Here is a 26233-nt window from a genome sequence, read left to right as displayed (position 1 = left end):
CATACGTATAGGCTAAACCTGGTCACCCAGCTAATGGTACACTTGTGGTGTGTGAGTGCTACCTAAAAAAATCACACCATATTCACGGAGTTAATAATGATGAGTGCAGCGAAGCGTACGGCAGTCCGTCCGTGTTTCTGTCCGTACGTCCGTCGATTCGAGCGTCTACCCGTGCGTGCGTCTATCTGTGCGTCCATGTGTCCGTCCATGCCTTCATCCGTGCGTCCTTTCATCCATCCGTCTATCCGTGCGTTCGTCCGTGCAACCGCCCGTGCGTCCATTCATGCCTTCGTCCATCCGTCCGAGCGTCCATCCGTGCATACATTCATCCATACGTACATGTGTCCGTCCATCCCTCTCTGCACCTGTCTGTCCATCCATCGCTCCATGCATCCACCCATCCGTCCCTCTGTCTGTCTGTCTGTCTGTCTGTCTGTCTGTCTGTCTGTCTGTCTGTCTGTCTGTCTGTCTGTCTGTCTGTCTGTCTGTCTGTCTGTGCGTCCATCCTTCCATCTAGTGAACACTAAAAGTATCGCCATCTGACACCTTTTCAATAGATTCATCATATACAAGTAACGCCATCCAGGAGGCATTCGAAAGACCAAACCAGAGGTTGCTACCTACTACTACTACTACATACATCGGGGACGCACGACCCACGGCTTAAGGAGCTTCGCCCCTAAAAGTACTACCAGCCAGTTTAATTGACACCATAGCTATTTAGGTTCAAGGTTCGACGCCGGATCGTTCGTATAAACTCGTGTTGCCTGGCAACCACTTGGCTAGCACCCGGCTTCATCGAGTGTATGCATTGGATGAAGGGAAGGATATATTAAAAAAAAACACGAGGTTCAACATAACAAAACCGCTATATGATGACGAGGGACGCCGTGATGGACACCGGAAATTTCTGTAATGTGATCTTTACGCGTACTAACATTTTGGCCTCTACCGCTTTCCCTCCACCGCTATGTGACCGCCGCAGCCGAGATCAAACCCACGACCTTCGGATCAGCAGCGGAGCACCGTAACCAGCGTGTGTGCCATAGCGTGCAAATTTGCATGTTTAGAAACGAAATGGTGGTTCTACCGCAGTGGTACACCTTCTAAATTTTCTAGTTAACTTATACACGTGTTCTTTGATGTGTTTCAAGGGGACTAGCAAAAATTCATCTTCAAGACCCCAAGAGAAGAAATTATTTCAACGTTGGCTCGCATCATGTCACTCCAATCGGCAAGATTTTGAAACGTGCCTTTTTTTACGCAGGAAGTTTAGTTGAACGGCTTGCGTTATGAGTAAAATAATGCATTTTTTGCTACAAATCTACGCTACCCTGACGATCGAAAACGTTGAGACTATAAATAATAGCCCGAAACAGGCCTGGTTAAAAATGAAGCTTGTTCAGTATAGCTTTAATCAGACAGACTCCACTTCGACGTTCATGTATAATAAAGTCTTCCATGAGTAATGCCCAGAGCACATTTCTCTAAAAAAATTGCGTCGATATTTTATTATTATCCAATTGCAACGAAATAAGCAACAGGTGTCCTCTTCCGTACCCTGAAGATATGTGCCGAAATATACTACCGTAAGTCAGTTATTTGCAGCCAATTGCGAAATCATGCCTTTAAATGTGGGCAAACCTGTGTACGTGCCGCTTCATTTCTACTTCTGTGGTCGGTCGAATACAAACTCGACCTATGAGGCCACAATTGCCTTTATGCCCAAAGTCATAGTGTCCCAAAATAACTGGAGGGGACTCTGTCGCTGCAATATGTCAGCGGCCATAAGAATAATGGGTAGCACACACATTTGCCTAGTTTTCGTACTTGCTGCTTCGTTTATTGCTGTGTTTCGGTTTTGTTTTGAAAGAAATATTTAGCCTTTTTGAACTTCGTGACCCGATTCCGAAAGGTAACTCTAAAAGAATAAGGTGGTGATGCGCAACCGCTGAACATTGGCTGATTTTTGTTTCGTGAGAAAACAGGTCCAAGCCACATGAACACACACGTAGCCAAAAGCAGGCCAGAGGTACGAATATTAGACAAATGTGCGTACTACCCATAATTCCCATGCTCGCTGAAGCGCCGTGCGTTGCAGCTCCCATAGACACGAGCGCAAGAGTTCCCTCTAGTGTATAGTAGGAAACTCTATGACCAAAGTTATCTTTAAGTTAACCTAAAGGTAACCATGCAAAAACGTCGTTGCTGTACGGTTCGCGCTAACGGAAATGGCAATGCACACTGCGCTGCCTCATCTGAATCTTCCGCGAACGTCGTTTTTGCTCTCTTTTGCTCCGAGAATCGTCAGAATTCACCTGATTGCAGCTAAGCTTGAAAGGAAAAAAAAAACGAGAGTTTGGTGCCATCGAAAAAATGCACACGTTGCCGGTATCAGAGAACATGTCCGAATCATCTGACTTCCCAAATCAACGGGGGCCGAAATACCAATTGTGCACTGCGTAGCATTCTGATTGATTCGCCTTCTTTTCCTGTAGCCAGAGCGGGCGTTATTTGATGCAGCCAACATATCGCAACAGGGCATTGTGAAAGCACGGCATGCACGTCTGTGTGAGCATACATCATGGTACCTTGTTGAACTATTCACAATACACTTGTTGTGGGTCTAATTGTTGAAGGTCTTAGAATGATGCACAGCCCTGCCGCGGTGGTCTAGTGGCTAAGGTACTCGGCTGCTGACCCGCAGGTCGCGGGATCGAGTCCCGGCTGCGGCGGCTGCATTATCAACGGAGGCGAAAATGCTATGTCCGCGCGCTCAGATGTAGGTCCGTGGCACTAATGTCATGATTGTCATGCTTGCACCAGTCATACACCTTCGACATGCAGTCATGTCCCGCAATACCCAATTTTGTATATGTGAAGTTAGCGAAACGACCGCGAACGCATTATGAGCGTGGCGTTAGCCATGACTATAGACATGTAATTCGCGACATGCGTGTCATAATATTCATGTTATGGTCTGTCATTTACGTTCACCATGCAGTCACGTCATACCATTTCTGCTTTGCGAAATGAAGTAAACTACCGAAAGACCTGCAAGACCATGAAATGCAAGTCATGACAATCCATGTCATGATTTTGATGTTATGAGTCATGACTAGTCAATTAGCTCGTCATACAGTCATGTTATGCCATTCCAGTTTTGGTATCGGTACCGTTATCCAAACGGCAAGGAGAGCTAAAAGTCGTGGGTGGCTAGATGGATACGCTGAAAGTCACCTAAGTTCGCTAAGAAATGCTTCGCATTTAAAAAGGAAATGGCGTTCTGTTCCAGTCGTCTTAAGAAAACGCATAGGAGACGATTTTTTGGACGAGAGTGTCTGTGTCGAAAGATTGTCCCTTTTGTAACAGAATAATGACATGCACCCCACCCAGTTCAACATTTTCTTCTTCTTCTTCTTCTTCTTCTTCTTCTTCTTCTTCTTCTTCTTCTTCTTCTTCTTCTTCTTCTTCTTCTTCTTCTTCTTCTTCTTCTTCTTCTTCTTCTTCTTCTTCTTCTTCTTCTTCTTCTTCTTCTTCTTCTTCTTCTTCTTCTTCTTTTTCTTCTTCTCCTTCTTCTTCTTCTTCTTCTTCTTCTTCTTTTCCTTCTTCTTTTCCTTCTTTTTCTTCTTCTTTTCCTTCTTCTTCTTCTTCTTCTTCTTCTTCTTCTTCTTCTTCTTCTTCTTCTTCTTCTTCTTCTTCTTCTTCTTCTTCTTCTTCTTCTTCTTGTTCTTCTTCTTTTTGTTCTTCTTGTTCTTGTTGTTCTTCTTGTTCTTCTTCTTCTTCTTTTTCTTTTTCTTTTTCTTTTTCTTCTTTTTTTTTCTTTTTCTTCTTCTTCTTCTTCTTCTTCTTCTTCTTCTTCTTCTTCTTCTTCTTCTTCTTCTTCTCCTCCTCCTTCTTCTTATTATTATTATTACCACCTGATTATGACCAGTGAAACAGGGTTTTATTCTCATTACAAAACCTTATATATTCACAGCGTAACGTTGTGTGCGTTACCCCAGATTAACCTTGGTTTTTCTTCTTTTTTACTGCTTGTTTATTCCAGCGATCATTCAATGATTATTATCGTAGACGTATAACCTTGTGATGATGTGGTGGTGCTGGTGCTGCTTGAAAAAGGGGAAAATGCACCGAATTCGTGACATGACACAGTGTCCTGTTGGAGACGGAATATGGGATAAACAATAAGAAAAAAATGAACAAGAGAGAGCACTCGCCGCCACACAGGAGCTACAGAAAGAAGACAAAAGAGATGGGAAAGATGGAGAGCACCCTCAAGACTTCAAAAGTACTCGGCACGTTGTAATTAAGCAAGAGCATCGTCAGTCCCAGGCACAGGAGAGACGTCCTTACAGGTAATCTTGTTCAGGGCTCCATAGTCGACGCAGAATGGAATGGAGCCATCATGCTTTTTCATGAGTATAACTACAGGAGAAAACCACGGGCTCTCTGAAGGCCTGATAACGTTGCGTGCGAGCATGTGATTGACTTGTTATTCCATAACCTTGCGTTTAGAAGCTGATGCGCCGTAAGGGCGGCCGCGAACGATACGGGATCCGTGTTTGTCGATGCGTTGAGCAGCCACGGTTGTTTGGACGAGGCCATCGGAACAAACGTCGCAGCAAGTTTTGTACTTCATTGTTATGGTCAGCAAGGCGTGAGCCACAGTCCGATTTAGATCTGTGCGCATAGTGGCTTTGATAGCACGAGATGATCCTCCGGCGGGTGGACAGTGTGGCGAGGAGGACCCAGGTGAAACAGTAGCGACACATAGAGGTGCTTCCTCAAGAATGCTGGCAAAAGTAGTCCCCTCCGGCAGCAGTAGGGGTTCGGGTGTCGTGCCGTAGGCAGTAATGGTTGCATAACCACGGTAGAACCGCACTAGGCAAGGGGAAATGGCGCTTCCTCGAAAAATGCAGCGCTGGCAAGGGATAGCCATTGACTTACCTTCTATAATGGCTCGTGGTCTGATCGTTAGAACGCGCTTTTGCCCAGAAGGCAGGAGAAAATCCGCAGCTGCAGCAAGGTCGGGCGACAAAAAATTGAAAGGAGAAGAATGTTGAGTGTCCGCGTAAACGAATGACACGTTGACCACACCAAATCACAGCAGACACAGCCGATAAAAAATCCCCGCCTAAGATGATCTGATGAGCGCACGAAGGAAGCGCAGCCAACTCAACGTGATGGATTCTGTCTATGAGGACGCGAGCAGTACACTGTCCGGTAGGGCAAATAAGATTGTCATTCGTGCGAGGTAACATAGGACCAACATAAGGAGCCTGCCCTTTCCGTAAATGAAAACACAATTCGCGGTGTACGATTGAGATGACAGTGCCACTGCCTATAAGAGCCTCAACAGATACACCTTCAACACAAGCAGGATGTAATTTTGCTGGGTGAGGTGGAGGAATCGTTCCGTTTCGATAACGGGCAGTTTCGCCTCCAAAAACTGCAGCCTCTAGTTTTCCGAGTGGTTGTCCAGAGAGGACGAAGCAGAACGTAAGGGTGACCCCGCACCTACATATAAGACGACGACTAGTACGACAGGTTTTGATGCAGTCGCGGGAGACACAAGCAGCCAAGCCCGTGTCCCTAACGATGATGATGATTACGATGGCTGTTGAATATACAGATGAAGATTATGAAGCGAATGGTATGGGGCCTGGTGAGTGGCCCTTTAAAAGGGCCACTCACCAGGTCCATACCAAATTTACCAAATTTACCATACGAAATTTGTTATGGGGCCTGGGGAGTGGTTTGTTGATACAAGACGGTGTTTGGTCATTGCATAGGGCACCGCACTATTTGGTGGACGCGCATTGAAAGACGCTGCCGGCTTGCCTATTTTCGTGTGCAAAGCCTTGAGCAATGCAGTGACGAACTCAATACGATTGAATGAATACTGAGATGCACGTTTTGTCATTGTACAGAAACAATTATTGATTACTGTGGGTTCATGCAAACAGCCATTAACTTCATTAAAGCTTCTCGCCACCAAAATAAATATTCCGCGTGGAGTTGTGCTCATTAACATTTGTTGTATTACAGCGCTTTATGATCTGCTAGAGAAGAGGGCCTCTAGAACCATCACATTTATAGCGGTACTGTATAGGCAATCTTCGACTCGAGTGCCTGTAACCGCTTACATTAAATCGGCCATGAACACGCCCTGAAAAATAGCCACCTGCGTTGGCACCAGCGGCAAACTTAATGCCACGTTGCCATCGAGATCGGTTGGTCTCAAACGAATATGGTGCAATGCTAAACAGCACTTTACAGGCGAGACCAACGAGTAGTGCAACAAACCACAAGTCCCAAATAATTATGCGTAAAAATTTCATTTATTAAAAACATTGTGCTGCTTATCGCACAAATTTCATGTAAATATTTCATTCAGTTGTCGTTGGCTGATTTAGTCTGTAGTTCTGCAGAGAATGAGATGAGCCGCCAGCGCTTCTATGATGAGTCGGAATGGAGACCAGCATGATGTAAATCCCGTCACTCAGAAGCTTGTAGCTTACGCAATACAGCCATCATGGCTTTCTGTGTGTCTGAACATGCTCACGGGACGGCTTTATGCTCTCCCATAGAAGAGTACCCTGTACTAACGCCGACTAAATTTCAAGGCCGAGAGGCTGCCGCAGGGACGTCAGAGGTTGGGGGCCCAGTTGCCCAACTGAGCATGCACAGTAAGACTTTTTTTTCCCATCTTTTATTCGGCCCAATCAAGCCGCAGCAGCTGCGAGAGCGGGAGCGTTGGTTCTCCTAAAACGTGAACGAAACACAGGCTTTCCGCCGCGTTCGCGGCGTAACTGGGCCCCCATCCTCTGACGTCACTGCGGCAGCCTTTCGGCCTTGAAATTTAGTCGGCGTTGCCTGTACTCTAAATCGTTACCTTCTTTTTCTAACCCCCCCCCCCCTCTGGTAATAGCAAGGGACGGCTCACTGGTCTCCCATAGTAGAGTACAAAGTACTCTAAATCGTTCACCACTTTTTTTAAACACGCTCTTTTGGTGGTGTGTTTGTACTTGGGTGTTCACTTCACAAACACTTGTGCGAGCCCCAGGGGACGGCTCTGTTCTCTCCCATAGTGTACCTAGTCCTGTAACTCGTTAGCCACTATTTCTATACGCACTGTTTTGTCGCAGTCTGGAGGCCCACGGCACGGCTTTTTGCTCTCCCATAGTACAGTACCATGTACTTTAAGTCGTTAACAACTCTTTCTGAACACACATATCTTCTCTGCAATTCGGCTTGTCACCGTTAACATGACACGGCTTCCTGCTCTGCCAGATAAGTAGAGTACTTCCAAGTACTACACGAGGGCAGTGGAATGAACGAGGCATGCGCGCCACATCTTGGCTGATTCTCCGGCAGCTTTACAGTAGCAGCGGCGCTGGAGTCGCATGGTACTGAAGATCTCGGGAGTGTCTGCCTTGGGAGCGCGCGCGCCGTAGGCTGCGAAAGCGTGCAATTGCTCGTTTTTAGCACGTTTAATGCTTTTTCAGGCTTTAACAGTGTAGGCACACCTGTGATGCACACCTGTGATGCCCACCTGTTATGCACCATAGTGCACGAGTGAATATGCAGGCACCTCGAAATTACATCGAGACAATTACTGTATTAAGTACCTACCGACACACACACACACACACACACACACACACACACACACACACACACACACACACACACACACACACACACACACACACACACACACACACACACACACACACACACACACACACGAAAAAACATTTACAATCAGAATTTGCATGAATTCGCGTAGCTTATCACGCGCAAACTCTTTTTGATTGAGGAGAAAACCTGCGCACGTTCATCATACATTAAAAGATAGTTGTTTCTGATAAAATAACCTACAGATATACCTTGAATTTGATGCTTACGAAAAAAACTAGTAACAAAAAGAAACCCAGAAAAAGTTGTCACGTTAAACTCGCAGGGTGTAACCTCCTTTGTTTTAGCAAAGTTTGAACTAGCGGCAGTGAAAGATGAGAACTAGACACAAATTGCAGGCCGCAAGAGAGTGCGCTCGTGCCGCTCCTCAAGTCCGGTGGTGCCACTCTCATTTAGTCCTCGGAATGTCCGCTGGATGGCGGTACTTCTATATGACGAATATATGATGAAAAGATGTGAGATGGCGGTACTTGGAGTGTTCAGTAGATGAATGGACGGATGAACAGACGCAAGGACGGACGGACGTACGCATGGACGATTACAGGGACTGATGCACAGACCGACGGATGGATGCATGGACGCAAGAACGAACGCACGGACGGAAGCGTGGACGGACCGACGTGTTGCTTTCTTGTGTCTAGTTTTTTTTCGCTACCCTTGTGATTCAAGAAGGCCGTCCCAAAAGCCCATCTTGATATTTTTATGTCAAGTATTGATTGTCTCGCTGTCTAGACGGCTAGGGACAACGACTATGGCCTACGTTTAGATGGGGGTTGGTCCTCCAAGTCATCGACCTAACAAAGATTTTATCTATCTATCTATCTATCTATCTATCTATCTATCTATCTATCTATCTATCTATCTATCTATCTATCTATCTATCTATCTATCTATCTATCTATCTATCTATCTATCTATCTATCTATCTATCTATCTATCTATCTATCTATCTATCTATCTATCTATCTATCTATCTATCTATCTATCTATCTATCTATCTATCTATCTATCTATCTATCTATCTATCTATCTATCTGTCTATCTGTCTGTCTGTCTGTCTGTCTGTCTGTCTGTCTGTCTGTCTGTCTGTCTGTCTGTCTGTCTGTCTGTCTGTCTGTCTGTCTGTCTGTCTGTCTGTCTGTCTGTCTGTCTATCTGTCTGTCTGTCTTACATTTAATACAAACTGGTGCACTTACCGAGGCTTTCACTTTGGATGGCGAAGTGGCTCTTGCCACTGCCAGTCGACCTGTAGTGGTGGCCTTCCGGGGTGGCGGAAGGGGCATGGTGACACGCCCCCGGCCAGCACTTCCCGTGCACGCAGGTCAGGGTGGTGGGTGGGCCATAGGTGCACAAGTGTGCGGGAAAGAAACGAAAGAGGAGAGAAGGACAATAAAATTAGAAACTTAAGCTTATCATTACATTAACTGGTTCTTAATTCGAGGACGGTGATGCGAAATATCTAAGTTAGTCTTTGCAGATTTGAGAGTACTAAAGGGTACTCTACGCTGTTGCATGCTATTTTATTTAGGTACTATATATGTAATCATTGAAGGTGGTGGAATGAGCCATGCTTGAGAGCGCCTCCTTAGTCTTTTTTTTTCATATCTAGCATCATCTATGCACGGAAGTGTAATTGTAATACACAGAATTTTATTTTACCGTGGCCTTGGGACCTCTCGTGTTACAAACGAACGTAATTCGCTGCTTGTGTTACCCAGAACCAAGTGGCAGGTTGATACAGTTGAGTTACTGAATGGGTAAACGCTTTTAAATGGAAAATCTGTGGTGTAATGCGGACTATAAGGATAGCTAGGTTGTCGCGACGTGCTTTACATGCTATTCGTTCATTGAATATATTTACAGATTGCACGTCGTAGTTACTACTGAAAGAAGCTCAATTCAAATTGTAGGTTGAGAAATGCGTCTATACAAATTCAAGTCAACGCGTATGTAGTTGAAAGTTTCCTATGGTCTCTAAAACAATACGAAATTGCCCATAAATTGGACTGAAAAGTAAGCGTAAGACCTTTGACAATGCCTCTGAAGCGATCAAACGTGGGGCGAGTATGGTCAGAACCAATATTTGATGGACCAGGGACATCGTCTCGTCAGTCAAATTACTGCCACAAGTTAGCGGAGTATCAAACCGAATCCCCTATCACAGGAATATCCAACACCTGACCCGTCACTCGCACGTGAATGTGTTCATCCCACATTAAAAAAAGTCTTAATCAGTATGGTGTTGAAACATGGCCACGAAACAAAACCTACATTAGAGAATCGTCACCCAGATTTTACTCATCGTGGCCATCGGTTTAAACATGTTGTAATCCTGGTGCTAGATATCTCAGAAATTTTGTTTTACGTTACGCAGACAACGCGGCTCGCACATCGCACCAAGAAGAACACACCCTTCCGATTCCTTTGTCAAGGACTGACGCTGCAAAGCAACTTCGTCACCTGGCACGTAGTCTGAGTCTGCAGGAGTGGAACACCCCAAGCATAAGACATACGAGACTATACCAAATAAACCCTCGACTGGAACTTCGACCTCCATCCGGGCTTCGTCGACGTGAAGCTTCACGTCTTTGTCGCCTTTGGTTGGGGGTTGCCTTCACAAAAACATATAGAACCCTCATCGGATTCACCGACAATGCGGAATGCGACGTCTGCTGCACCAAAGAAGACATCGACCATCTGATATGCCATTGCTCTCGATTTGCCTCTGAAAGACAGAAGCTTTCGGACGCATTGCGACAATTGGACGATCGGCCACTCTCTGTGCAGATGCTACTGGAACACCGTCATCGCCTTTCGTCGGCTCAAAAAGCAGTCAAAGCTGTCTTGTGCTTTTTGAAGACTACAGGCCTACGTGACCACCTCTAACTTTTGTGTAGTGCCACCGCTGCATACGCGCCAGCCGATTGACTGACAATCCTCCTTTTTTTGTTTTTTTTTCTCTCTCTCTTTCTCTTCTCTCTCTCTCTCATCTTTATTCCACCTTCCTATTCCCCTAGCGTAGGGTAGCAAACCGGGCATGTGCCTAGTTAACCTCCCTGCGTTCCCTCTTGTTGTTTATCCTCCCCCCCCCCCTTGTTTTACGTTACAGTACTGCTATCTCAGAGGTAGGGGCCGTAAGAGGCTGGCATTGGCACAAGTACATATCGAAATAGCAATGCAGAAAAAGGAAACAATACTTCAAAGAGACATGAATCGTATAAAAAGAATGAAAGTACAAATAAATAATAAATGACAAAGTTCGATGTAGGAGAAATCAAGACGTAAAAATACCTCACCGGCTACTTTCATAACAACCTGAAATTTTATCTACTCTTGAGAGTATCCAAGTATCATCAAGCTAGTTCCACTCGAATACCGATTGACGGGAAAATGAGCGCTCGGAAACATTGTTTCTTGTGTGAAAAAAAGGAATAAAAAGAATAGATTTCTGAGCCTTGTGGCGTAACCTGATGAAAGCGTGAATAGTTCATGACTGTTGCTTCTTAATCTGTCTTTTACATCTTTGAATATAAAACGTAGGTGCGCAACTTTACTTCCACCTGATAATGTCCATAAAGCTGCTCCACCTTTCAGTTCAGTGAAAGACACAATTAATACCGACTGAATGACGATAAGCTTAATAGCTGTACTTTGCACCGTTTCCAGTTTATTGATATTAACAGCGGTAAATGGTTGTAGAATTATGTTGCCATACTCAATCAGATCTGAAACTACAAAATTGTACGCTAGAAATTTAATGTTCTTAGAAAGATTGACGAAGTCATTGCTTAAAAAAGTCTAATTTGTCGTGGCGATATTAGCACTGAGGATTGTATCATGATTCCAGCGCAGATTGCGAGGTATGCGAAGGTGTAGGTACGTGTATACTGAAACACGTAGAAATTTGTTACCGCCAGCTGAATAGACAAAAAATCATTGGGTGCTTCTTATTTATAATGGTCCGTACGACACTTTCAGCGTAATTAACACACATCTGTTTCGTACCGCACCACTTCGGTATGTCATTGAGGTTAGCATTCAGTTATACTGGACCTTCATGCGTAATTATATCATGATTCCAGCGCAGATTGCGAGGTATGCGAAGGTGTAGGTACGTGTATACTGAAACACGTAGAAATTTGTTACCGCCAGCTGAATAGACAAAAAATCATTGGGTGCTTCTTATTTATAATGGTCCGTACGACACTTTCAGCGTAATTAACACACATCTGTTTCGTACCGCACCACTTCGGTATGTCATTGAGGTTAGCATTCAGTTATACTGGACCTTCATGCGTAATTATATCATGATTCCAGCGCAGATTGCGAGGTATGCGAAGGTGTAGGTACGTGTATACTGAAACACGTAGAAATTTGTTACCGCCAGCTGAATAGACAAAAAATCATTGGGTGCTTCTTATTTATAATGGTCCGTACGACACTTTCAGCGTAATTAACACACATCTGTTTCGTACCGCACCACTTCGGTATGTCATTGAGGTTAGCATTCAGTTATACTGGACCTTCATGCGTAATTATATCATGATTCCAGCGCAGATTGCGAGGTATGCGAAGGTGTAGGTACGTGTATACTGAAACACGTAGAAATTTGTTACCGCCAGCTGAATAGACAAAAAATCATTGGGTGCTTCTTATTTATAATGGTCCGTACGACACTTTCAGCGTAATTTACACACATCTGTTTCGTACCGCACCACTTGGGTATGTCATTGAGGTTAGCATTCAGTTATACTGGACCTTCATGCGTAATTATATCATGATTCCAGCGCAGATTGCGAGGTATGTGAAGGTGTAGGTACGTGTATACTGAAACACGTAGAAATTTGTTACCGCCAGCTGAATAGACAAAAAATCATTGGGTGCTTCTTATTTATAATGGTCCGTACGACACTTTCAGCGTAATTAACACACATCTGTTTCGTACCGCACCACTTCGGTATGTCATTGAGGTTAGCATTCAGTTATACTGGACCTTCATGCGTAATTATATCATGATTCCAGCGCAGATTGCGAGGTATGCGAAGGTGTAGGTACGTGTATACTGAAACACGTAGAAATTTGTTACCGCCAGCTGAATAGACAAAAAATCATTGGGTGCTTCTTATTTATAATGGTCCGTACGACACTTTCAGCGTAATTAACACACATCTGTTTCGTACCGCACCACTTCGGTATGTCATTGAGGTTAGCATTCAGTTATACTGGACCTTCATGCGTAATTATATCATGATTCCAGCGCAGATTGCGAGGTATGCGAAGGTGTAGGTACGTGTATACTGAAACACGTAGAAATTTGTTACCGCCAGCTGAATAGACAAAAAATCATTGGGTGCTTCTTATTTATAATGGTCCGTACGACACTTTCAGCGTAATTAACACACATCTGTTTCGTACCGCACCACTTCGGTATGTCATTGAGGTTAGTATTCAGTTATACTGGACCTTCATGCGTAATTATATCATGATTCCAGCGCAGATTGCGAGGTATGCGAAGGTGTAGGTACGTGTATACTGAAACACGTAGAAATTTGTTACCGCCAGCTGAATAGACAAAAAATCATTGGGTGCTTCTTATTTATAATGGTCCGTACGACACTTTCAGCGTAATTTACACACATCTGTTTCGTACCGCACCACTTGGGTATGTCATTGAGGTTAGCATTCAGTTATACTGGACCTTCATGCGTAATTATATCATGATTCCAGCGCAGATTGCGAGGTATGCGAAGGTGTAGGTACGTGTATACTGAAACACGTAGAAATTTGTTACCGCCAGCTGAATAGACAAAAAACCATTGGGTGCTTCTTATTTATAATGGTCCGTACGACACTTTCAGCGTAATTAACACACATCTGTTTCGTACCGCACCACTTCGGTATGTCATTGAGGTTAGCATTCAGTTATACTGGACCTTCATGCGTAATTATATCATGATTCCAGCGCAGATTGCGAGGTATGCGAAGGTGTAGGTACGTGTATACTGAAACACGTAGAAATTTGTTACCGCCAGCTGAATAGACAAAAAATCATTGGGTGCTTCTTATTTATAATGGTCCGTACGACACTTTCAGCGTAATTAACACACATCTGTTTCGTACCGCACCACTTCGGTATGTCATTGAGGTTAGCATTCAGTTATACTGGACCTTCATGCGTAATTATATCATGATTCCAGCGCAGATTGCGAGGTATGCGAAGGTGTAGGTACGTGTATACTGAAACACGTAGAAATTTGTTACCGCCAGCTGAATAGACAAAAAATCATTGGGTGCTTCTTATTTATAATGGTCCGTACGACACTTTCAGCGTAATTAACACACATCTGTTTCGTACCGCACCACTTCGGTATGTCATTGAGGTTAGCATTCAGTTATACTGGACCTTCATGCGTAATTATATCATGATTCCAGCGCAGATTGCGAGGTATGCGAAGGTGTAGGTACGTGTATACTGAAACACGTAGAAATTTGTTACCGCCAGCTGAATAGACAAAAAATCATTGGGTGCTTCTTATTTATAATGGTCCGTACGACACTTTCAGCGTAATTAACACACATCTGCTTCGTACCGCACCACTTCGGTATGTCATTGAGGTTAGCATTCAGTTATACTGGACCTTCATGCGTAATTATATCATGATTCCAGCGCAGATTGCGAGGTATGCGAAGGTGTAGGTACGTGTATACTGAAACACGTAGAAATTTGTTACCGCCAGCTGAATAGACAAAAAATCATTGGGTGCTTCTTATTTATAATGGTCCGTACGACACTTTCAGCGTAATTAACACACATCTGTTTCGTACCGCACCACTTCGGTATGTCATTGAGGTTAGCATTCAGTTATACTGGACCTTCATGCGTAATTATATCATGATTCCAGCGCAGATTGCGAGGTATGCGAAGGTGTAGGTACGTGTATACTGAAACACGTAGAAATTTGTTACCGCCAGCTGAATAGACAAAAAAATCATTGGGTGCTTCTTATTTATAATGGTCCGTACGACACTTTCAGCGTAATTAACACACATCTGTTTCGTACCGCACCACTTCGGTATGTCATTGAGGTTAGCATTCAGTTATACTGGACCTTCATGCGTAATTATAGCAGGATATAAATCCAGAGTTCAGCGTGCAATCGGTCTTGAAATGCGTAACATGTCAATGGGCGCGCTCACGCACGCACGCACACACACGCACACACACGCACACGCATACGCACATGCACACACATGCACACACACGCGCACACACAAACCTAAACCGAGCACATTTGCAGGAAAAGTACACGTAAGAGAAATTCGCACATCTGAACAAGTTTTTGTGGTGAAGAAGCACTGCGAAAACAAGGTCAAGCTCACGGCGTGAGTTATAGCCCGACAGAACTGAATTGCATCGAAGTGATAACGACCACTTTGCTTTCGAAAGTGAGGGTGCAGATCCAGCGCACTCGAACTTCAACCGTGGCGGGTTGCCTTTGCGTCTAGAGCGAATACTATGTCAACAGCACAGAAATCTATAGTATACAGATTCCCAGAAAATCTATGAATTGCTGTTGAAAAATCAATGAACAGCGGATGTAACTGGGGCGAACGTTTTGAAAAGTGGTGTAATATTTTTAGGCACTGCGTTGAGGACAAGGCGTTTTCGCCAAGTGTTGCTGTGAGCTGCACCCCACCGTGTTCAAGGATTTGTGATTGACCAAATTTATGAGCACCCACCTTCTCATCCATGGTATCATGCTTTATCTGTATGCTTACGCTCTTGCAAATGTTTAGAAGCAAATTAAACGGTGCCAGATAATTATAAGAAAACATTGGCCGCGTATATGCGTTTTTCGCTGCAAAGAACGTCAAAAAAGATCATCTTCTGTCTGGAGGTGGATGGATGGATGGATGCTATGAGCGTCCCCTTTATAACGGGGTGGTGACAAGTATGCCACCAGGCTCGACAAAAAAAAAAACTTTTTTCTTTTTTTTATGTTGGCCTAATGCCTCTACTTCGATAAATTCTATCTTAATGGAAAAAAAGGTAAATTTTCAGCTTAAGTTCTCTGCCATTTACGGCACACTGTCCATATTTTATTTTTCCAATATTTATTTTTGTCCTTTCTCTCTAATTTTCTGCCACCAATACTCTAACCGTCTCTTACTTATTTCAATCGCGGGTGTGTTCAGCTTTCCATTGTTGTCCCTAAAACCCAAGGCTTCCTGTAGGCTCGTGCCCAAACGTACACCTGGGTGGATATCTCCACATTCAATCAGAACATGCTCCGCCGTTTCCTTATCTTTCCCGCAGCATGTGCATTGTTCTTCTTCTTTACTGAATCTTGCTTTATAACTACGCGTTCTAAGGCAACCCGATCTCGCTTCAAACAGTAAAGCGCTTCTCCTTGAATTATCGTAAAATGCCTCCCTCCTTATTTCATTTTTGCCCTTTCGGTAGTTACTCAAAGCCGGTTTTTTCTCCATAGCTGCCATCCAGTAAATCCTCTCCGCCTCCCTGACTTTTCCCTTAACGCTCTTTGTTGACATATGGCTTACAATACCAGCCCTATATTTACTAGTGAGTCTTCTAGTTCTTTTTCTCCACTGTGTGTCCACGCTCTTCCTATACAAATAACGGAACACCTTCTCTGCCCATCTACTCTCCTTCATATTTCTTAGCCTTTCTTCGAACCTTATTTTGCTCTGCGCTTCCCTCGCCTCAAAACCTGCCCACCCCATATCGCCCTTTACAGCCTCGTTTGTCGTCTTCCCGTGAGCACCCAACGCGAGGCGTCCCACAGTCCTTTGATTTACATCCATTCCCGATTGCACCTCTGCCCTCATGCACACCACTGAGTTCCCAAAAGTAAGCCCTGGAACCATTACACCCTTCCACAGACCTCGAAGCACCTCATACCTATTGTATACCCACAACGCTCTGTGCTTCATTATTGCCGCATTCCTCTTTCCTTTTGCTGCCGAGGCTTTTTCCTGTACCTCCATGTATCTATCACTCTCATTTACCCATACTCCAAGGTACTTGTATTCACTTACCCTCGGTATTTCTTGGCCTTGTATGGACACCGTCTGATCACAGGGATCATTGAATACCATCAAACCACACTTCGTTACACTGAATCCTAGTCCAAGAGCTTCACCTTCCCTTCCGCATATATTCGCCAGCTGCTGTATATCATCTCGACTGTCCGCAAATAAGACGATATCGTCCGCATAAAATAAACCTGGAAGCTTCTGCTCAATCATCATGCCGCCCTGTTTGTGTGACAGATTAAAACCAATGTTGCTACCTTCTAGCGCTTTTTCCATACTCACCATGTACAGCATGAATAACAGTGGGGACAAAGGACATCCCTGTCTCAGACCCCTGCTAACCTCAACGTTCTCTTTGCTACGCATTCCTTCCCACTCTATGCAAACTGTATTTTCTCGGTATATCTCCCTCAAAAGCTGTATACAGTCGTCGCCCATGCCCATTCCTTTCAATATATCCCACAAAATTTCCTGATTAACGTTGTCGTATGCCCCAGTGATGTCCAGAAAAGCCACGTACAAGGGCCTATTCTCTATTTTAGATATTTCTATACACTGAGTGAGAACAAACAGGTTATCGTCTAACCGCCTGTCGACTCGAAATCCGTTCTGAAGTTCTCCCAAAATATCGTTATGTTCGGCCCATGTTTCTATTTTCATTTTTACTGCTTGCATCGCCAACCTGTATAGTACCGATGTAATGGTTAGTGGTCTATACGAGCGAATCTTGTCCTTTTCTCCCTTGCCTTTATAGATTAAGTTCATTCTACTTTGTCGCCAACTGTCCGGTATTTGTCCGTCCTTTAAGCTTTTTTCTACTGCTTTTAACAATGCTTCTTTAGTGTTATGTCCTAGTTCGTTAATGAGGCTAACGGGAATCCCATCTAAACCCGCGGCAGTGCGCTTTGGAATTTTTCCTTCGGCCTTTTTCCAGTTGAAATTATCTAGTACTAGCTCTTCCTCTGTTGCTTTCTCCGCCACACTTTTACTCACTGGGGAGATCCCCTGGACGCTCTTTTGAAACGAATCGGCTGTTACCTTTTGGATGTAACCTAGCGCTTCGTATCCTTCCAATTGATTTCCTCCTTCATCTAGAATATGTTGTTGCGTTGTGACAGACTTCCTACCTAGCGCCTTTATGTGGCTCCAAAAAATCCTAGGCGCGGCCTCCTTTTTTTCGTGTATCTCTGTCATCCAGCGTTCACTTTCACCTTTAATTTTTGCCTCTACCAATTTCTGTACAAGGGATTTTTTCTCCAAATATATTTCCCATATTTTTTTTACTTCGTCCTGCGGCCGCTTCTCCTTTTTTGCCTTTCTATGCTCCCGTGATGCTTCGCGTCGCTTCTCGATCGCCTCCCGGATTTCCTTGTTCCACCAACTTTTTGGCTTCCTTTTTCCTTTCCAGCAAACAGTTTTCTTCTCTTTCCCTATCTCCTTCGTCATTAGATGTAACAGCTCACTATACTCCCAGTCCTTGCCTGGTATTTCGCCTACTTCTTCCTCGACTCTTGCGGCTATATTAATTATTTGTTTGTCATTTAAATACGAGCTGCCAGACTTTGATTCCATGCTCATATTTTCAGTTTCGTATCCCATTTGTAATGTTATTCGTTTATGATCACTACCCAAGCTGTTAATGCCTTCCTCGTCTATCCTCATTTCTGTCAGTTTGTGGTAAATTCCTTCAGTCATGGGACAATAATCAATACTTGATTGCTTGTTTCCGACTTCCCATGTGATCTGGCCGTCACATTTAGGCTCCGTGTTAACTATCTCCAGACTATGTTGCTCGCAAAGATCTAGTAATAACTTCCCATTGGTGTCTGAATATCCGTCAAGGTCATGTATGTGGGCATTCATGTCCCCTAGAAGGATGATTTCGGCCCCATTACCAAATTCCTTAATATCCGCACTCATGCAATCCACTATCTCCTGATTCTTTTCTCTGCAGTTATTCCCCGTCCACAAGTAGGCTACCCCTAGCCACGTTTCCTTTCCACCTACTGTGCCCAGAACCCAGAGGTGCTCTGAACACGTCTGTTTCACTCTAACCCATTTGGCTCCGCGATGAATTAGCATTCCTACACCCCCACCTTTCCTTTCCGATATGGTCCTGTTACACCCTTCCCAAACATAATTTTCAATATGTGGTGGCTCTTCCAAGTCTCTAAGGTGTGTTTCTGTAACCGCATACACGCCTATCTGTTCTTTGTTTAACTGCTCCTCAATCTCTAACCATTTTGCCTTCCTTCTGCCACCCTGCATGTTTATGTAACTAATTGCAACACGCGCCTTTTTCCTTTTTCTTTTACCTTTTTTCTGGTTTTTCGCAATTCTACCTGTCAAAGCGTCCTCCTGGTTGTTTTCCCTGTTACGAGCTACCCCGGACTCCGAAGGGCCCGTGAGCCCCCCAAAAAAGCTACTGCGCGTCCTGCCAGTCGCCAGCCCACCTCGTGTCCACGTCTCTTATCGAAATGAATCTTGTCTCTTTGGAATCCACCCCACCTGTGCACTTCCCTGTTTAAATCCACTACCTCGAAACCCTTCTCTCGACTAATTCGCCATATCTCTTTGTTTGCGTAGACAACCGCTCTTTGCAGGTTGACGTTGCGTACTGGTACTTCCGGTACTGTGCATACTACAATTTGCACCTGGGGGGACACGGCGCGCATGTCATCCACCCCTTTCGCCTAGGTCGTCGCTAGTCCTGACGATTCTTTTTTCAGGACGTCATTTAGCCCTCCCGCAATTACAACGAGGTTACGATTGTTAGCTTTAGCTGCGAGTTGTTCACCCGCTTGACTCATTAATGTCCCCAGCGTTTGTCCTGGGAACGTCCCTATCGCAACTCTCTTGTCGCCTTTCACCCTTTCTTTGATTGCCGCTGCGCATCGGACTAAATTTGAGTCACCGGCGATGATGACCTGTTCAGACATTCCTTCTGAAACCTGCACCTGGCTGCTGACTAGGTGACTAGCGTGAGTCACGGCTGCTGGTTTGCTCCCTCCCTCCCTCAAAACTACTTCCCGGTAGCTGGGCCCTGTGGCCAATGTATCTGCCTTTGTCATGCCTGTTTCCTTCATCTCTCCCGCACGGGGGGTCGTCGCCATAATGCTTCCGCCGTCACCTGCGTCTTCGTTCCCTTTCACGACCTTCGATAGGCCCTTCTCGGCTGCCCGGAGCCTTTCTTCCATGGCTGACGTTTTCTCTCGCTCCTTCGCCAATGCGTTCTCCAGCTCTGCGATTTTCTCCATGAGCCCACTCTGGACCGCCATCATATTTTTCATTTTCTCCTCGAACTCGCACTGTCTACACTTGGCGTCATCTTCTGCTTTCTCCTCCGCACTAACTTCCACCTTCCACCCTACCCCGCACTCTGAACACTTTACGGTCTTTTTGACCATGGCTAGCTCAGTTTACCGATGCCCACGTGTTAGAAAACTGTACTAAAATACACTGGTCTAAGCCAAAAAGAACCACACTAATAAATAAATACGCTACACTTCACAGCACCTGCGCATGCACGTGGTCGGTCTACGCGCAGGCCTCAGCCACGTGGTGGCTGGAGAAAAAAAAGACACCGTACAAAATACTAAAAAAAAAACGTACACCGTAATAGACCTAATCAAGCTTTACGCTAGCGCCTTACGTTCTCATAACGCTACATACAGAGGCAAGCTGGAAACATGCAAAAACACTTATCTGTAGCTGTCATTCCGGAGCTCTCCAAAAACACGTCCGACCTCTACCACCACATACACACACCCTGTTTGAGGTGCTGTTTAGAGTGCCTCGATGCGCGCGCCCCCGCTTAGAGTGGTGTCAGCTTTTGCAAGGGCAGATGCCGCCGCCTCGGCTTCGGCGCCAGCGCGACCGCCATTTTGGCGCCTCCGGCCGGTAGTTCGTGCTTGGCGTGTGAGGTGTTGTTGGGCAGTGTTCATTCCCTTACAGTTTTATGCACCCATCTCCGCATCACCATGCCCGGCTGCTGCGTGCCGCAGTGCTCGAATCACTCGAGAAACGGATGGAAGTTGTACCGGTTTCCAAGAGACCCAAAAAGAAGGCTTCTTTGGACCGTTAAAATCAAACGAGACAAGTGGCAACCGACTAATACGTCGCACGTATGCAGCGTAAGTAAACATTTTTTTTTAGTGCGTCGTATTCTGACTGGTCAGCATTATTTAGGGCGCCGTTGTTTTTTATTTAGGTGCGCAATGTAAACGCAGGACAGCCAAACGTCGTGCAGGGTACTGTGCGGCGTGCTCGTGTTAAAAGATCACGCTTTAAGAAAATGCGTCAAGTACGGGGGCTTCGGAAGCCCCCGTGTCGATAACATTTCATGCTGGTTCAAGGGCCTCGAGTGTGCTACTACATTCATAGGAATTGCGACTAGTTTCAGTGCCCTTGCACGGGAAAGTGTTGCCTTGGCAGCAGCGTTGTGAAATCCTTCCCACCCCCTACCCGAGGCTGTTAATTTCGTGCACTGCGCTTCGCAGCTATTTTGCTCGCGAGACCGGCTGCCGCTGTCGTGACCGTCCGCCTCGCAGCCCGAAGACAGACTTCGTGAAATTGCCGTACTCGCTCGCCAACTCGCCCCGACAGCGTACGCGTCGACCGGGTGCTGGCGGAGTTGAGCTGAACGAAAAGTAGGCAAGAGATGGGGACGCAGGAGGTGTAGTTAAACAGATGAGAATTTAGAAAGTGGAGGAGGGAGAAAATTATATGCAAGGGCAGAAAACGGGGAGTGAGTTCAGGCCGCGTGCCGGCGAGCGAGTACGGAAATCTGACGGCGCCTGACTGCTGCCGAACTTCAAGAGTACGGCACGTAGAGTTCACGTAATTCACATAAGAGGAAATTGGACGTGAAATGCGCGCATATGGCCTCGCAGGGAATTAACATAGGCTCGGGTGCGTGGTAGGGGGATTTCACAACGCTTACGAGGCCTGCCCATGTTTATTCGTGCACGCGTTGGCACTGATCGGTCGAAATTTGAACGCCTCTTGTGAAATCAAGCCGTTTGAACATAAACATGCTGTTCCTGCGAAAAACTCGTAATATTACGAGGCCGGACTTCTGCCCGTCTTGTGTGTATCGTCGTATGTATACTTGGGAATCAGGAACACTTCAGTGACGAACAAAACAAGCGCTGTTACGGAGTGTTGTCATTTTTACCTGACAAATAAATTCGATTGCATTGGGAACTTGGAGGCTTGGGTACAAAGCTTTCGATAGAACGAAATCTGTAACGCTCGCTATAAAATCAGACCTGGTCCTTTGTCGGCACAATAGACTAATATTTTATTCACATGAATTCAGGAATCCTTACAGATTTTCAGTGCGAAAATTGAAAGGGTTATTATAACAGCAGGCTGGGTCTATGATCGCGCTCACTGAAGTGGCTTACATGAAAGCGCGCGTGAGCTCAATTAGTTTCCTTCTTTTTGTGCTTCAAAGTTGCTGCTAGTTCCTGCTGCGAATCATACTGAATGCATACATGAAATCTTGTTTATTGACAGTGACAGACATTCGTTTTTCTTCTGCCAGTGTGTTAATTTCCAATTCTGGTTTTATTTGCAGGCTCACTTTGAAGAGAACAACTATGAGCAACATCGTGCGGATGGCTGGAAGAAGTTGAAACCAAATGCCGTCCCAACTTTGTTCACATTCAAACGTAAGATTGAACTTTTTTCTTGCATTACATAAAGCAGCACCAGTTGCAAGTACTCTATGTACCTGGGATTTCTACGAAGCTAACACCAAATAGGTCCTCATATGCTGCGTCCACATTAGTGCATAAATTCTGGAAATGCAGTCACGGACAAAGCTAGGAAATGCGAACACAAAAATGTGAACCAGACCACGCAAAATCGAAAAATACTGCTAATATTAGACGGTCAAATAATGGCACGCTATTAGTGCGTTTGGAAAGCTACATTTCCCAACTTTGTTTTTGTGATTACGTTGCATCACTTTGACTTGCATGTAAAAAAAAAATTGCGATACTTGAGTGTTGTGGTTTATATTTCTTGTTTGCATTTTTTGGTCATGACTGTATATACGTCTGGATTTCAGTGTTTACAGGCATGACCCACTGCACAACAGTTTTCCGCTACTTAGCACACGGTCGTGTACTGCTAGGATGTCAGGTGCAGTGGCTATGTTATTTACAAAGGGGGAAAACGGAAACCATTATGTATACGAGATCCACGATGCACGAGCCCCCACTACAGTGCGCCTCATTACCTGCGTTGCGTTGGCGTGTTAAGCCCTACAATCAAATAATCAATAAACTGCATAGGGAGCGAATGTCAGTTGAGCCCTCCACAACGGCGCACACGTGTAGCTCTGGCATATGAAGCTCCAATTTGAATTAGAGCCATTTATTGTGGGGAGAAATTTTGAGCACAATTTAATTATGGTATTTTAAGACCTTCCCCTATCCCTTGTGGAAAGGGCGGGGGAAGGACAAGTGTCTTCCTCACGTCAATAACTAAGCCGGTATCTGCTGCATGTGTTACATTTGTAAAATTAACAAGCTAGACATGAACTGGCATTGCTTGAATATGTTCATGAATACATACATTTCTGCTTGCAGCACTGCCTAAGGAACGAAAGCCACCAAAAGAAAGAACTGTGCCTGCACCCTCCAGCAACGAGACCAACAAATCTCCTCCTGGTCTGCGTCAATATCCAGCTGCAGTTAAAACTACCCTAGAGACCCCACAAAACCACGCCGTTCCTGAATCTACACGGCAAGGAACATCGTGTTATGGGCACGACACCATGGAAGTTGACGACGCCGTTGTTGAACTGTCAGCGAACACTAGTGATGCAGATTCAAGAGAAGTTAATGCAGCGGCTGGTGAGACATCAAATTCTACTGCAGAATCAGCAGAACTGAAGAAGAAGCTTGCTGACCTTACAAGAAAGTACTCTGAACTTCAGCAACATCATGACACAGCCAAGAACACCATTAGTGGTCTCAAGAAAAAAGTGCAAAAACTCGAGACTGAGGCAACAAATATTTCGCAAAATATGAAATTTCTCAACGACGATCAAGTACGCGCTCTCTCAAGGAGCAGCAGCTTGGGGAACTCTTGGTCTCCGCACACTGTCAAGCAAGGCCTTCAAATTAAGTTTGCTTGTGGAACAACCGGATATGAAACTTTGAGAAAAATGGGATATCCTCTCCCATCCAAAAGAACGCTCGCACGGAGGATTCAAAATTTGAAGTTTCTCCCAGGCGTTCTTCACGAAGTGATAGACGTTATGAAATGCAAAGCCGAGACCATGGAGGATGTAGAAAAGGACTGCGTCCTTTTTTTGGATGAAATGGAGATAGTGCCGGGGTTTGAGCTAGATCGGGCTGAAGACGCACTTCTCGGAGGAATAACTCTTCCTCCGAAGCCTGAAGAGCCTGCGGTTCATGCTCTGGTATTTATGTTGGGCGGACTTAACCAGCGATGGAAGCAGGTGATTGCATATGAATTTACCGGAAGAAACATCGATGGCGGCTTGCTGAAAAACTATGTGTTGGAACTAGTACAGCTGTGCAGTCAAATATATCTGAGAGTTCACGCAATCACATGTGACATGGGCTCGGCAAACCGCGCAATGTGGAGGGAATTCGCCTTTTCCAGTCACAGAGATTCTTCCACGGTGTGCTCCATACCTCATCCGTGCATGGACGGGAAGGAACTTTTTTTCATTGCTGATCCGGCTCACGTCTTGAAGAACCTCAGAGGCCAGCTCTTGAGCTCAGAAGTTTTCACGTTGAGTGAGGCCACAGTTGCCAAACATGGCCTGCCTTCTTCACAAGTCAACTTGGAATATGTTCAGGCTGTGCTCGAAGAAGATTCTAAAAGAGAACTGAAGGTAGCCCCAAACTTATCCGAAATGCACACCAGCGCAGGCCACTTCACCAAAATGAAGGTTGGTGTCGCTGTACAACTTTTTCGGGAAGCTCCCCCAGCTATCAGATTCCTTATAAAGCAAGGAGTTCTTAAACAGGAAGCAGAAACAACAGCTTGGTTCATGGAGCTGATTTCAAAATGGTATGCACTGATGTCTTCGCGGCATCCAACACTGGCCCTGAGTCGGAGAAGTAGGGCTAAGTACTCCGAAGCCCTAGATACATTACACACAGCAATAGAAACCATCAGAACTATGAAAATGGGTGCCACATCCCATTGGAAACCGTCGCAAGCAGGTGTACTCATATCAACTACAGTTGTACTTCGCCTCCAAGACGTTCTTTTAGGAGACGAAGGCTATGAGTTTTTTCTTACGAGCAGGCTCCTGCAGGACTGCTTAGAGAACCTCTTTTCTGTGGTGCGGCTTATGAAGCCAGTTCCCAATGCCTACGATCTCAAGTGCGCTCTGAGACTGGTGAGCGTAAGCCAATTTTTGCATACACCGAGGACGACCAGCTACGAGCTTGATGACAGGGAGTACCTGGTGGACCTGCTATCCCAGGGGAAGGAAGCCTGCGTCGAGAAGGAAGCTCAAGAAATCGATGATTCAGAGATTTTGTTCATCGAAGGATTGTCGTCCACAGAATGCAGTATTCTCTTTTACCTAGGAGGATTTATTTTGAAGGGAATTTTGACATCTGTGAAGTGCGCAAAATGCAAAGATGCTCTCCTTGGAACTGCCAACGACGAGCATGCTTCGCTGACAGCACTGAAAGAGTACGTTTCAGATGGAGGCAACCTCATCTACCCCAGCAAGGGAGTTATGAAAGCCTTGATAGACTATGAGGAGCATTTTGCTGCCATAAACTCTTGGTGCACGGACAAAGTAGTCACGATGAAGTCGCCGCTTCGTTCACTCACCGCATACCTAAACAAGGTGCACCGCCGCAGCTTGTGTGTATGCGCGGAGCACGAGGACAGTATATACCGACTGCTCACAGAGAGGTACGCAAGAATAAGGCTGCGCATTCACCTTCGGCAGGTTCCAGTCGGGAGTTGCAATGGACATGCAAGCAAAACATGTGCCGGCGTCAACCTCTCATGAGAAATGGACACGCCAAGATAAGCTGTATGCTTAAAAGGTTTCGGCTCACGTGGGCACGCTTTTGACTCTTGCATTTTTTATTTTTAAACATTTCATTTCGTACTGCATTTGGTTTGTCTTGTATCTGACTTTGATTTTCACTAGTGGGACAACGCAGCATTAAGGCGCACAAATAAATGGCCTGTTCACTGAAATCGTGGGTGTCGTTTCATAAAGGTACACTGGTAAAGCATGTTACTCTCGGGTATGCTGCCTGCACAGTGCATGAAATGGTGAGGCAGGGGAAGGTGGTACCGAATGTCAGATAATGTGTGTGTGTGTGCGTGTGCGTGTGTGTGTGTGTGTGTGTTATATATATACACACACACGCAAGTATATAAAGTACAGCGATTCCTGCCTTTGCTATTCGGCTGATTCACAAAGACCCAAATATTGCATTCCTTTCAGCAA

At 45.2% G+C, this 26233-nt stretch overlaps 2 protein-coding genes across 2 annotated transcripts in view; one reads left to right on the top strand and one right to left on the bottom strand.

Annotated features, from left to right (window-relative positions):
• The window catches only part of LOC119180412 (Ecdysone-induced protein 63F 1), a 131345-nt gene that overhangs the window by 59145 nt on the left and 45967 nt on the right, over positions 1 to 26233 (bottom strand). The window contains 1 exon segment of the mRNA XM_037431606.2: positions 8901 to 9009. Within this exon segment, the coding sequence (XP_037287503.2) occupies positions 8901 to 8987 (87 nt within the window). The 5' untranslated portion in view covers positions 8988 to 9009.
• Positions 20650 to 25978, top strand: LOC142767524 (uncharacterized). The gene is made up of 3 exons (XM_075869335.1): positions 20650 to 20894; positions 22343 to 22436; positions 23361 to 25978. Exons 1-3 carry the CDS (start codon positions 20742 to 20744, stop codon positions 25781 to 25783), a joined length of 2670 nt encoding a protein of 889 aa, XP_075725450.1. The 5' UTR covers positions 20650 to 20741; the 3' UTR covers positions 25784 to 25978.

Source organism: Rhipicephalus microplus, chromosome 7 (assembly GCF_043290135.1).
Source record: "Rhipicephalus microplus isolate Deutch F79 chromosome 7, USDA_Rmic, whole genome shotgun sequence".
NCBI classification, from domain to species: Eukaryota; Metazoa; Arthropoda; class Arachnida; order Ixodida; family Ixodidae; genus Rhipicephalus; species Rhipicephalus microplus.
The sequence above is the reverse complement of the archived record's forward strand: the minus strand, read 5'-3'. Positions and strand labels throughout refer to the sequence as shown.

Bases quoted from the DNA above. Each gene is read 5' to 3' on its own strand.
- LOC142767524 (XM_075869335.1), top strand. From the start codon at position 20,742: ATGCCCGGCTGCTGCGTGCCGCAGTGCTCGAATCACTCGAGAAACGGA. The intron at 20,895-22,342 runs GTAAGTAAACAT...TTTTATTTGCAG, and splicing joins ATACGTCGCACGTATGCAGC to GCTCACTTTGAAGAGAACAA. The intron at 22,437-23,360 runs GTAAGATTGAAC...TTCTGCTTGCAG, and splicing joins AACTTTGTTCACATTCAAAC to CACTGCCTAAGGAACGAAAG.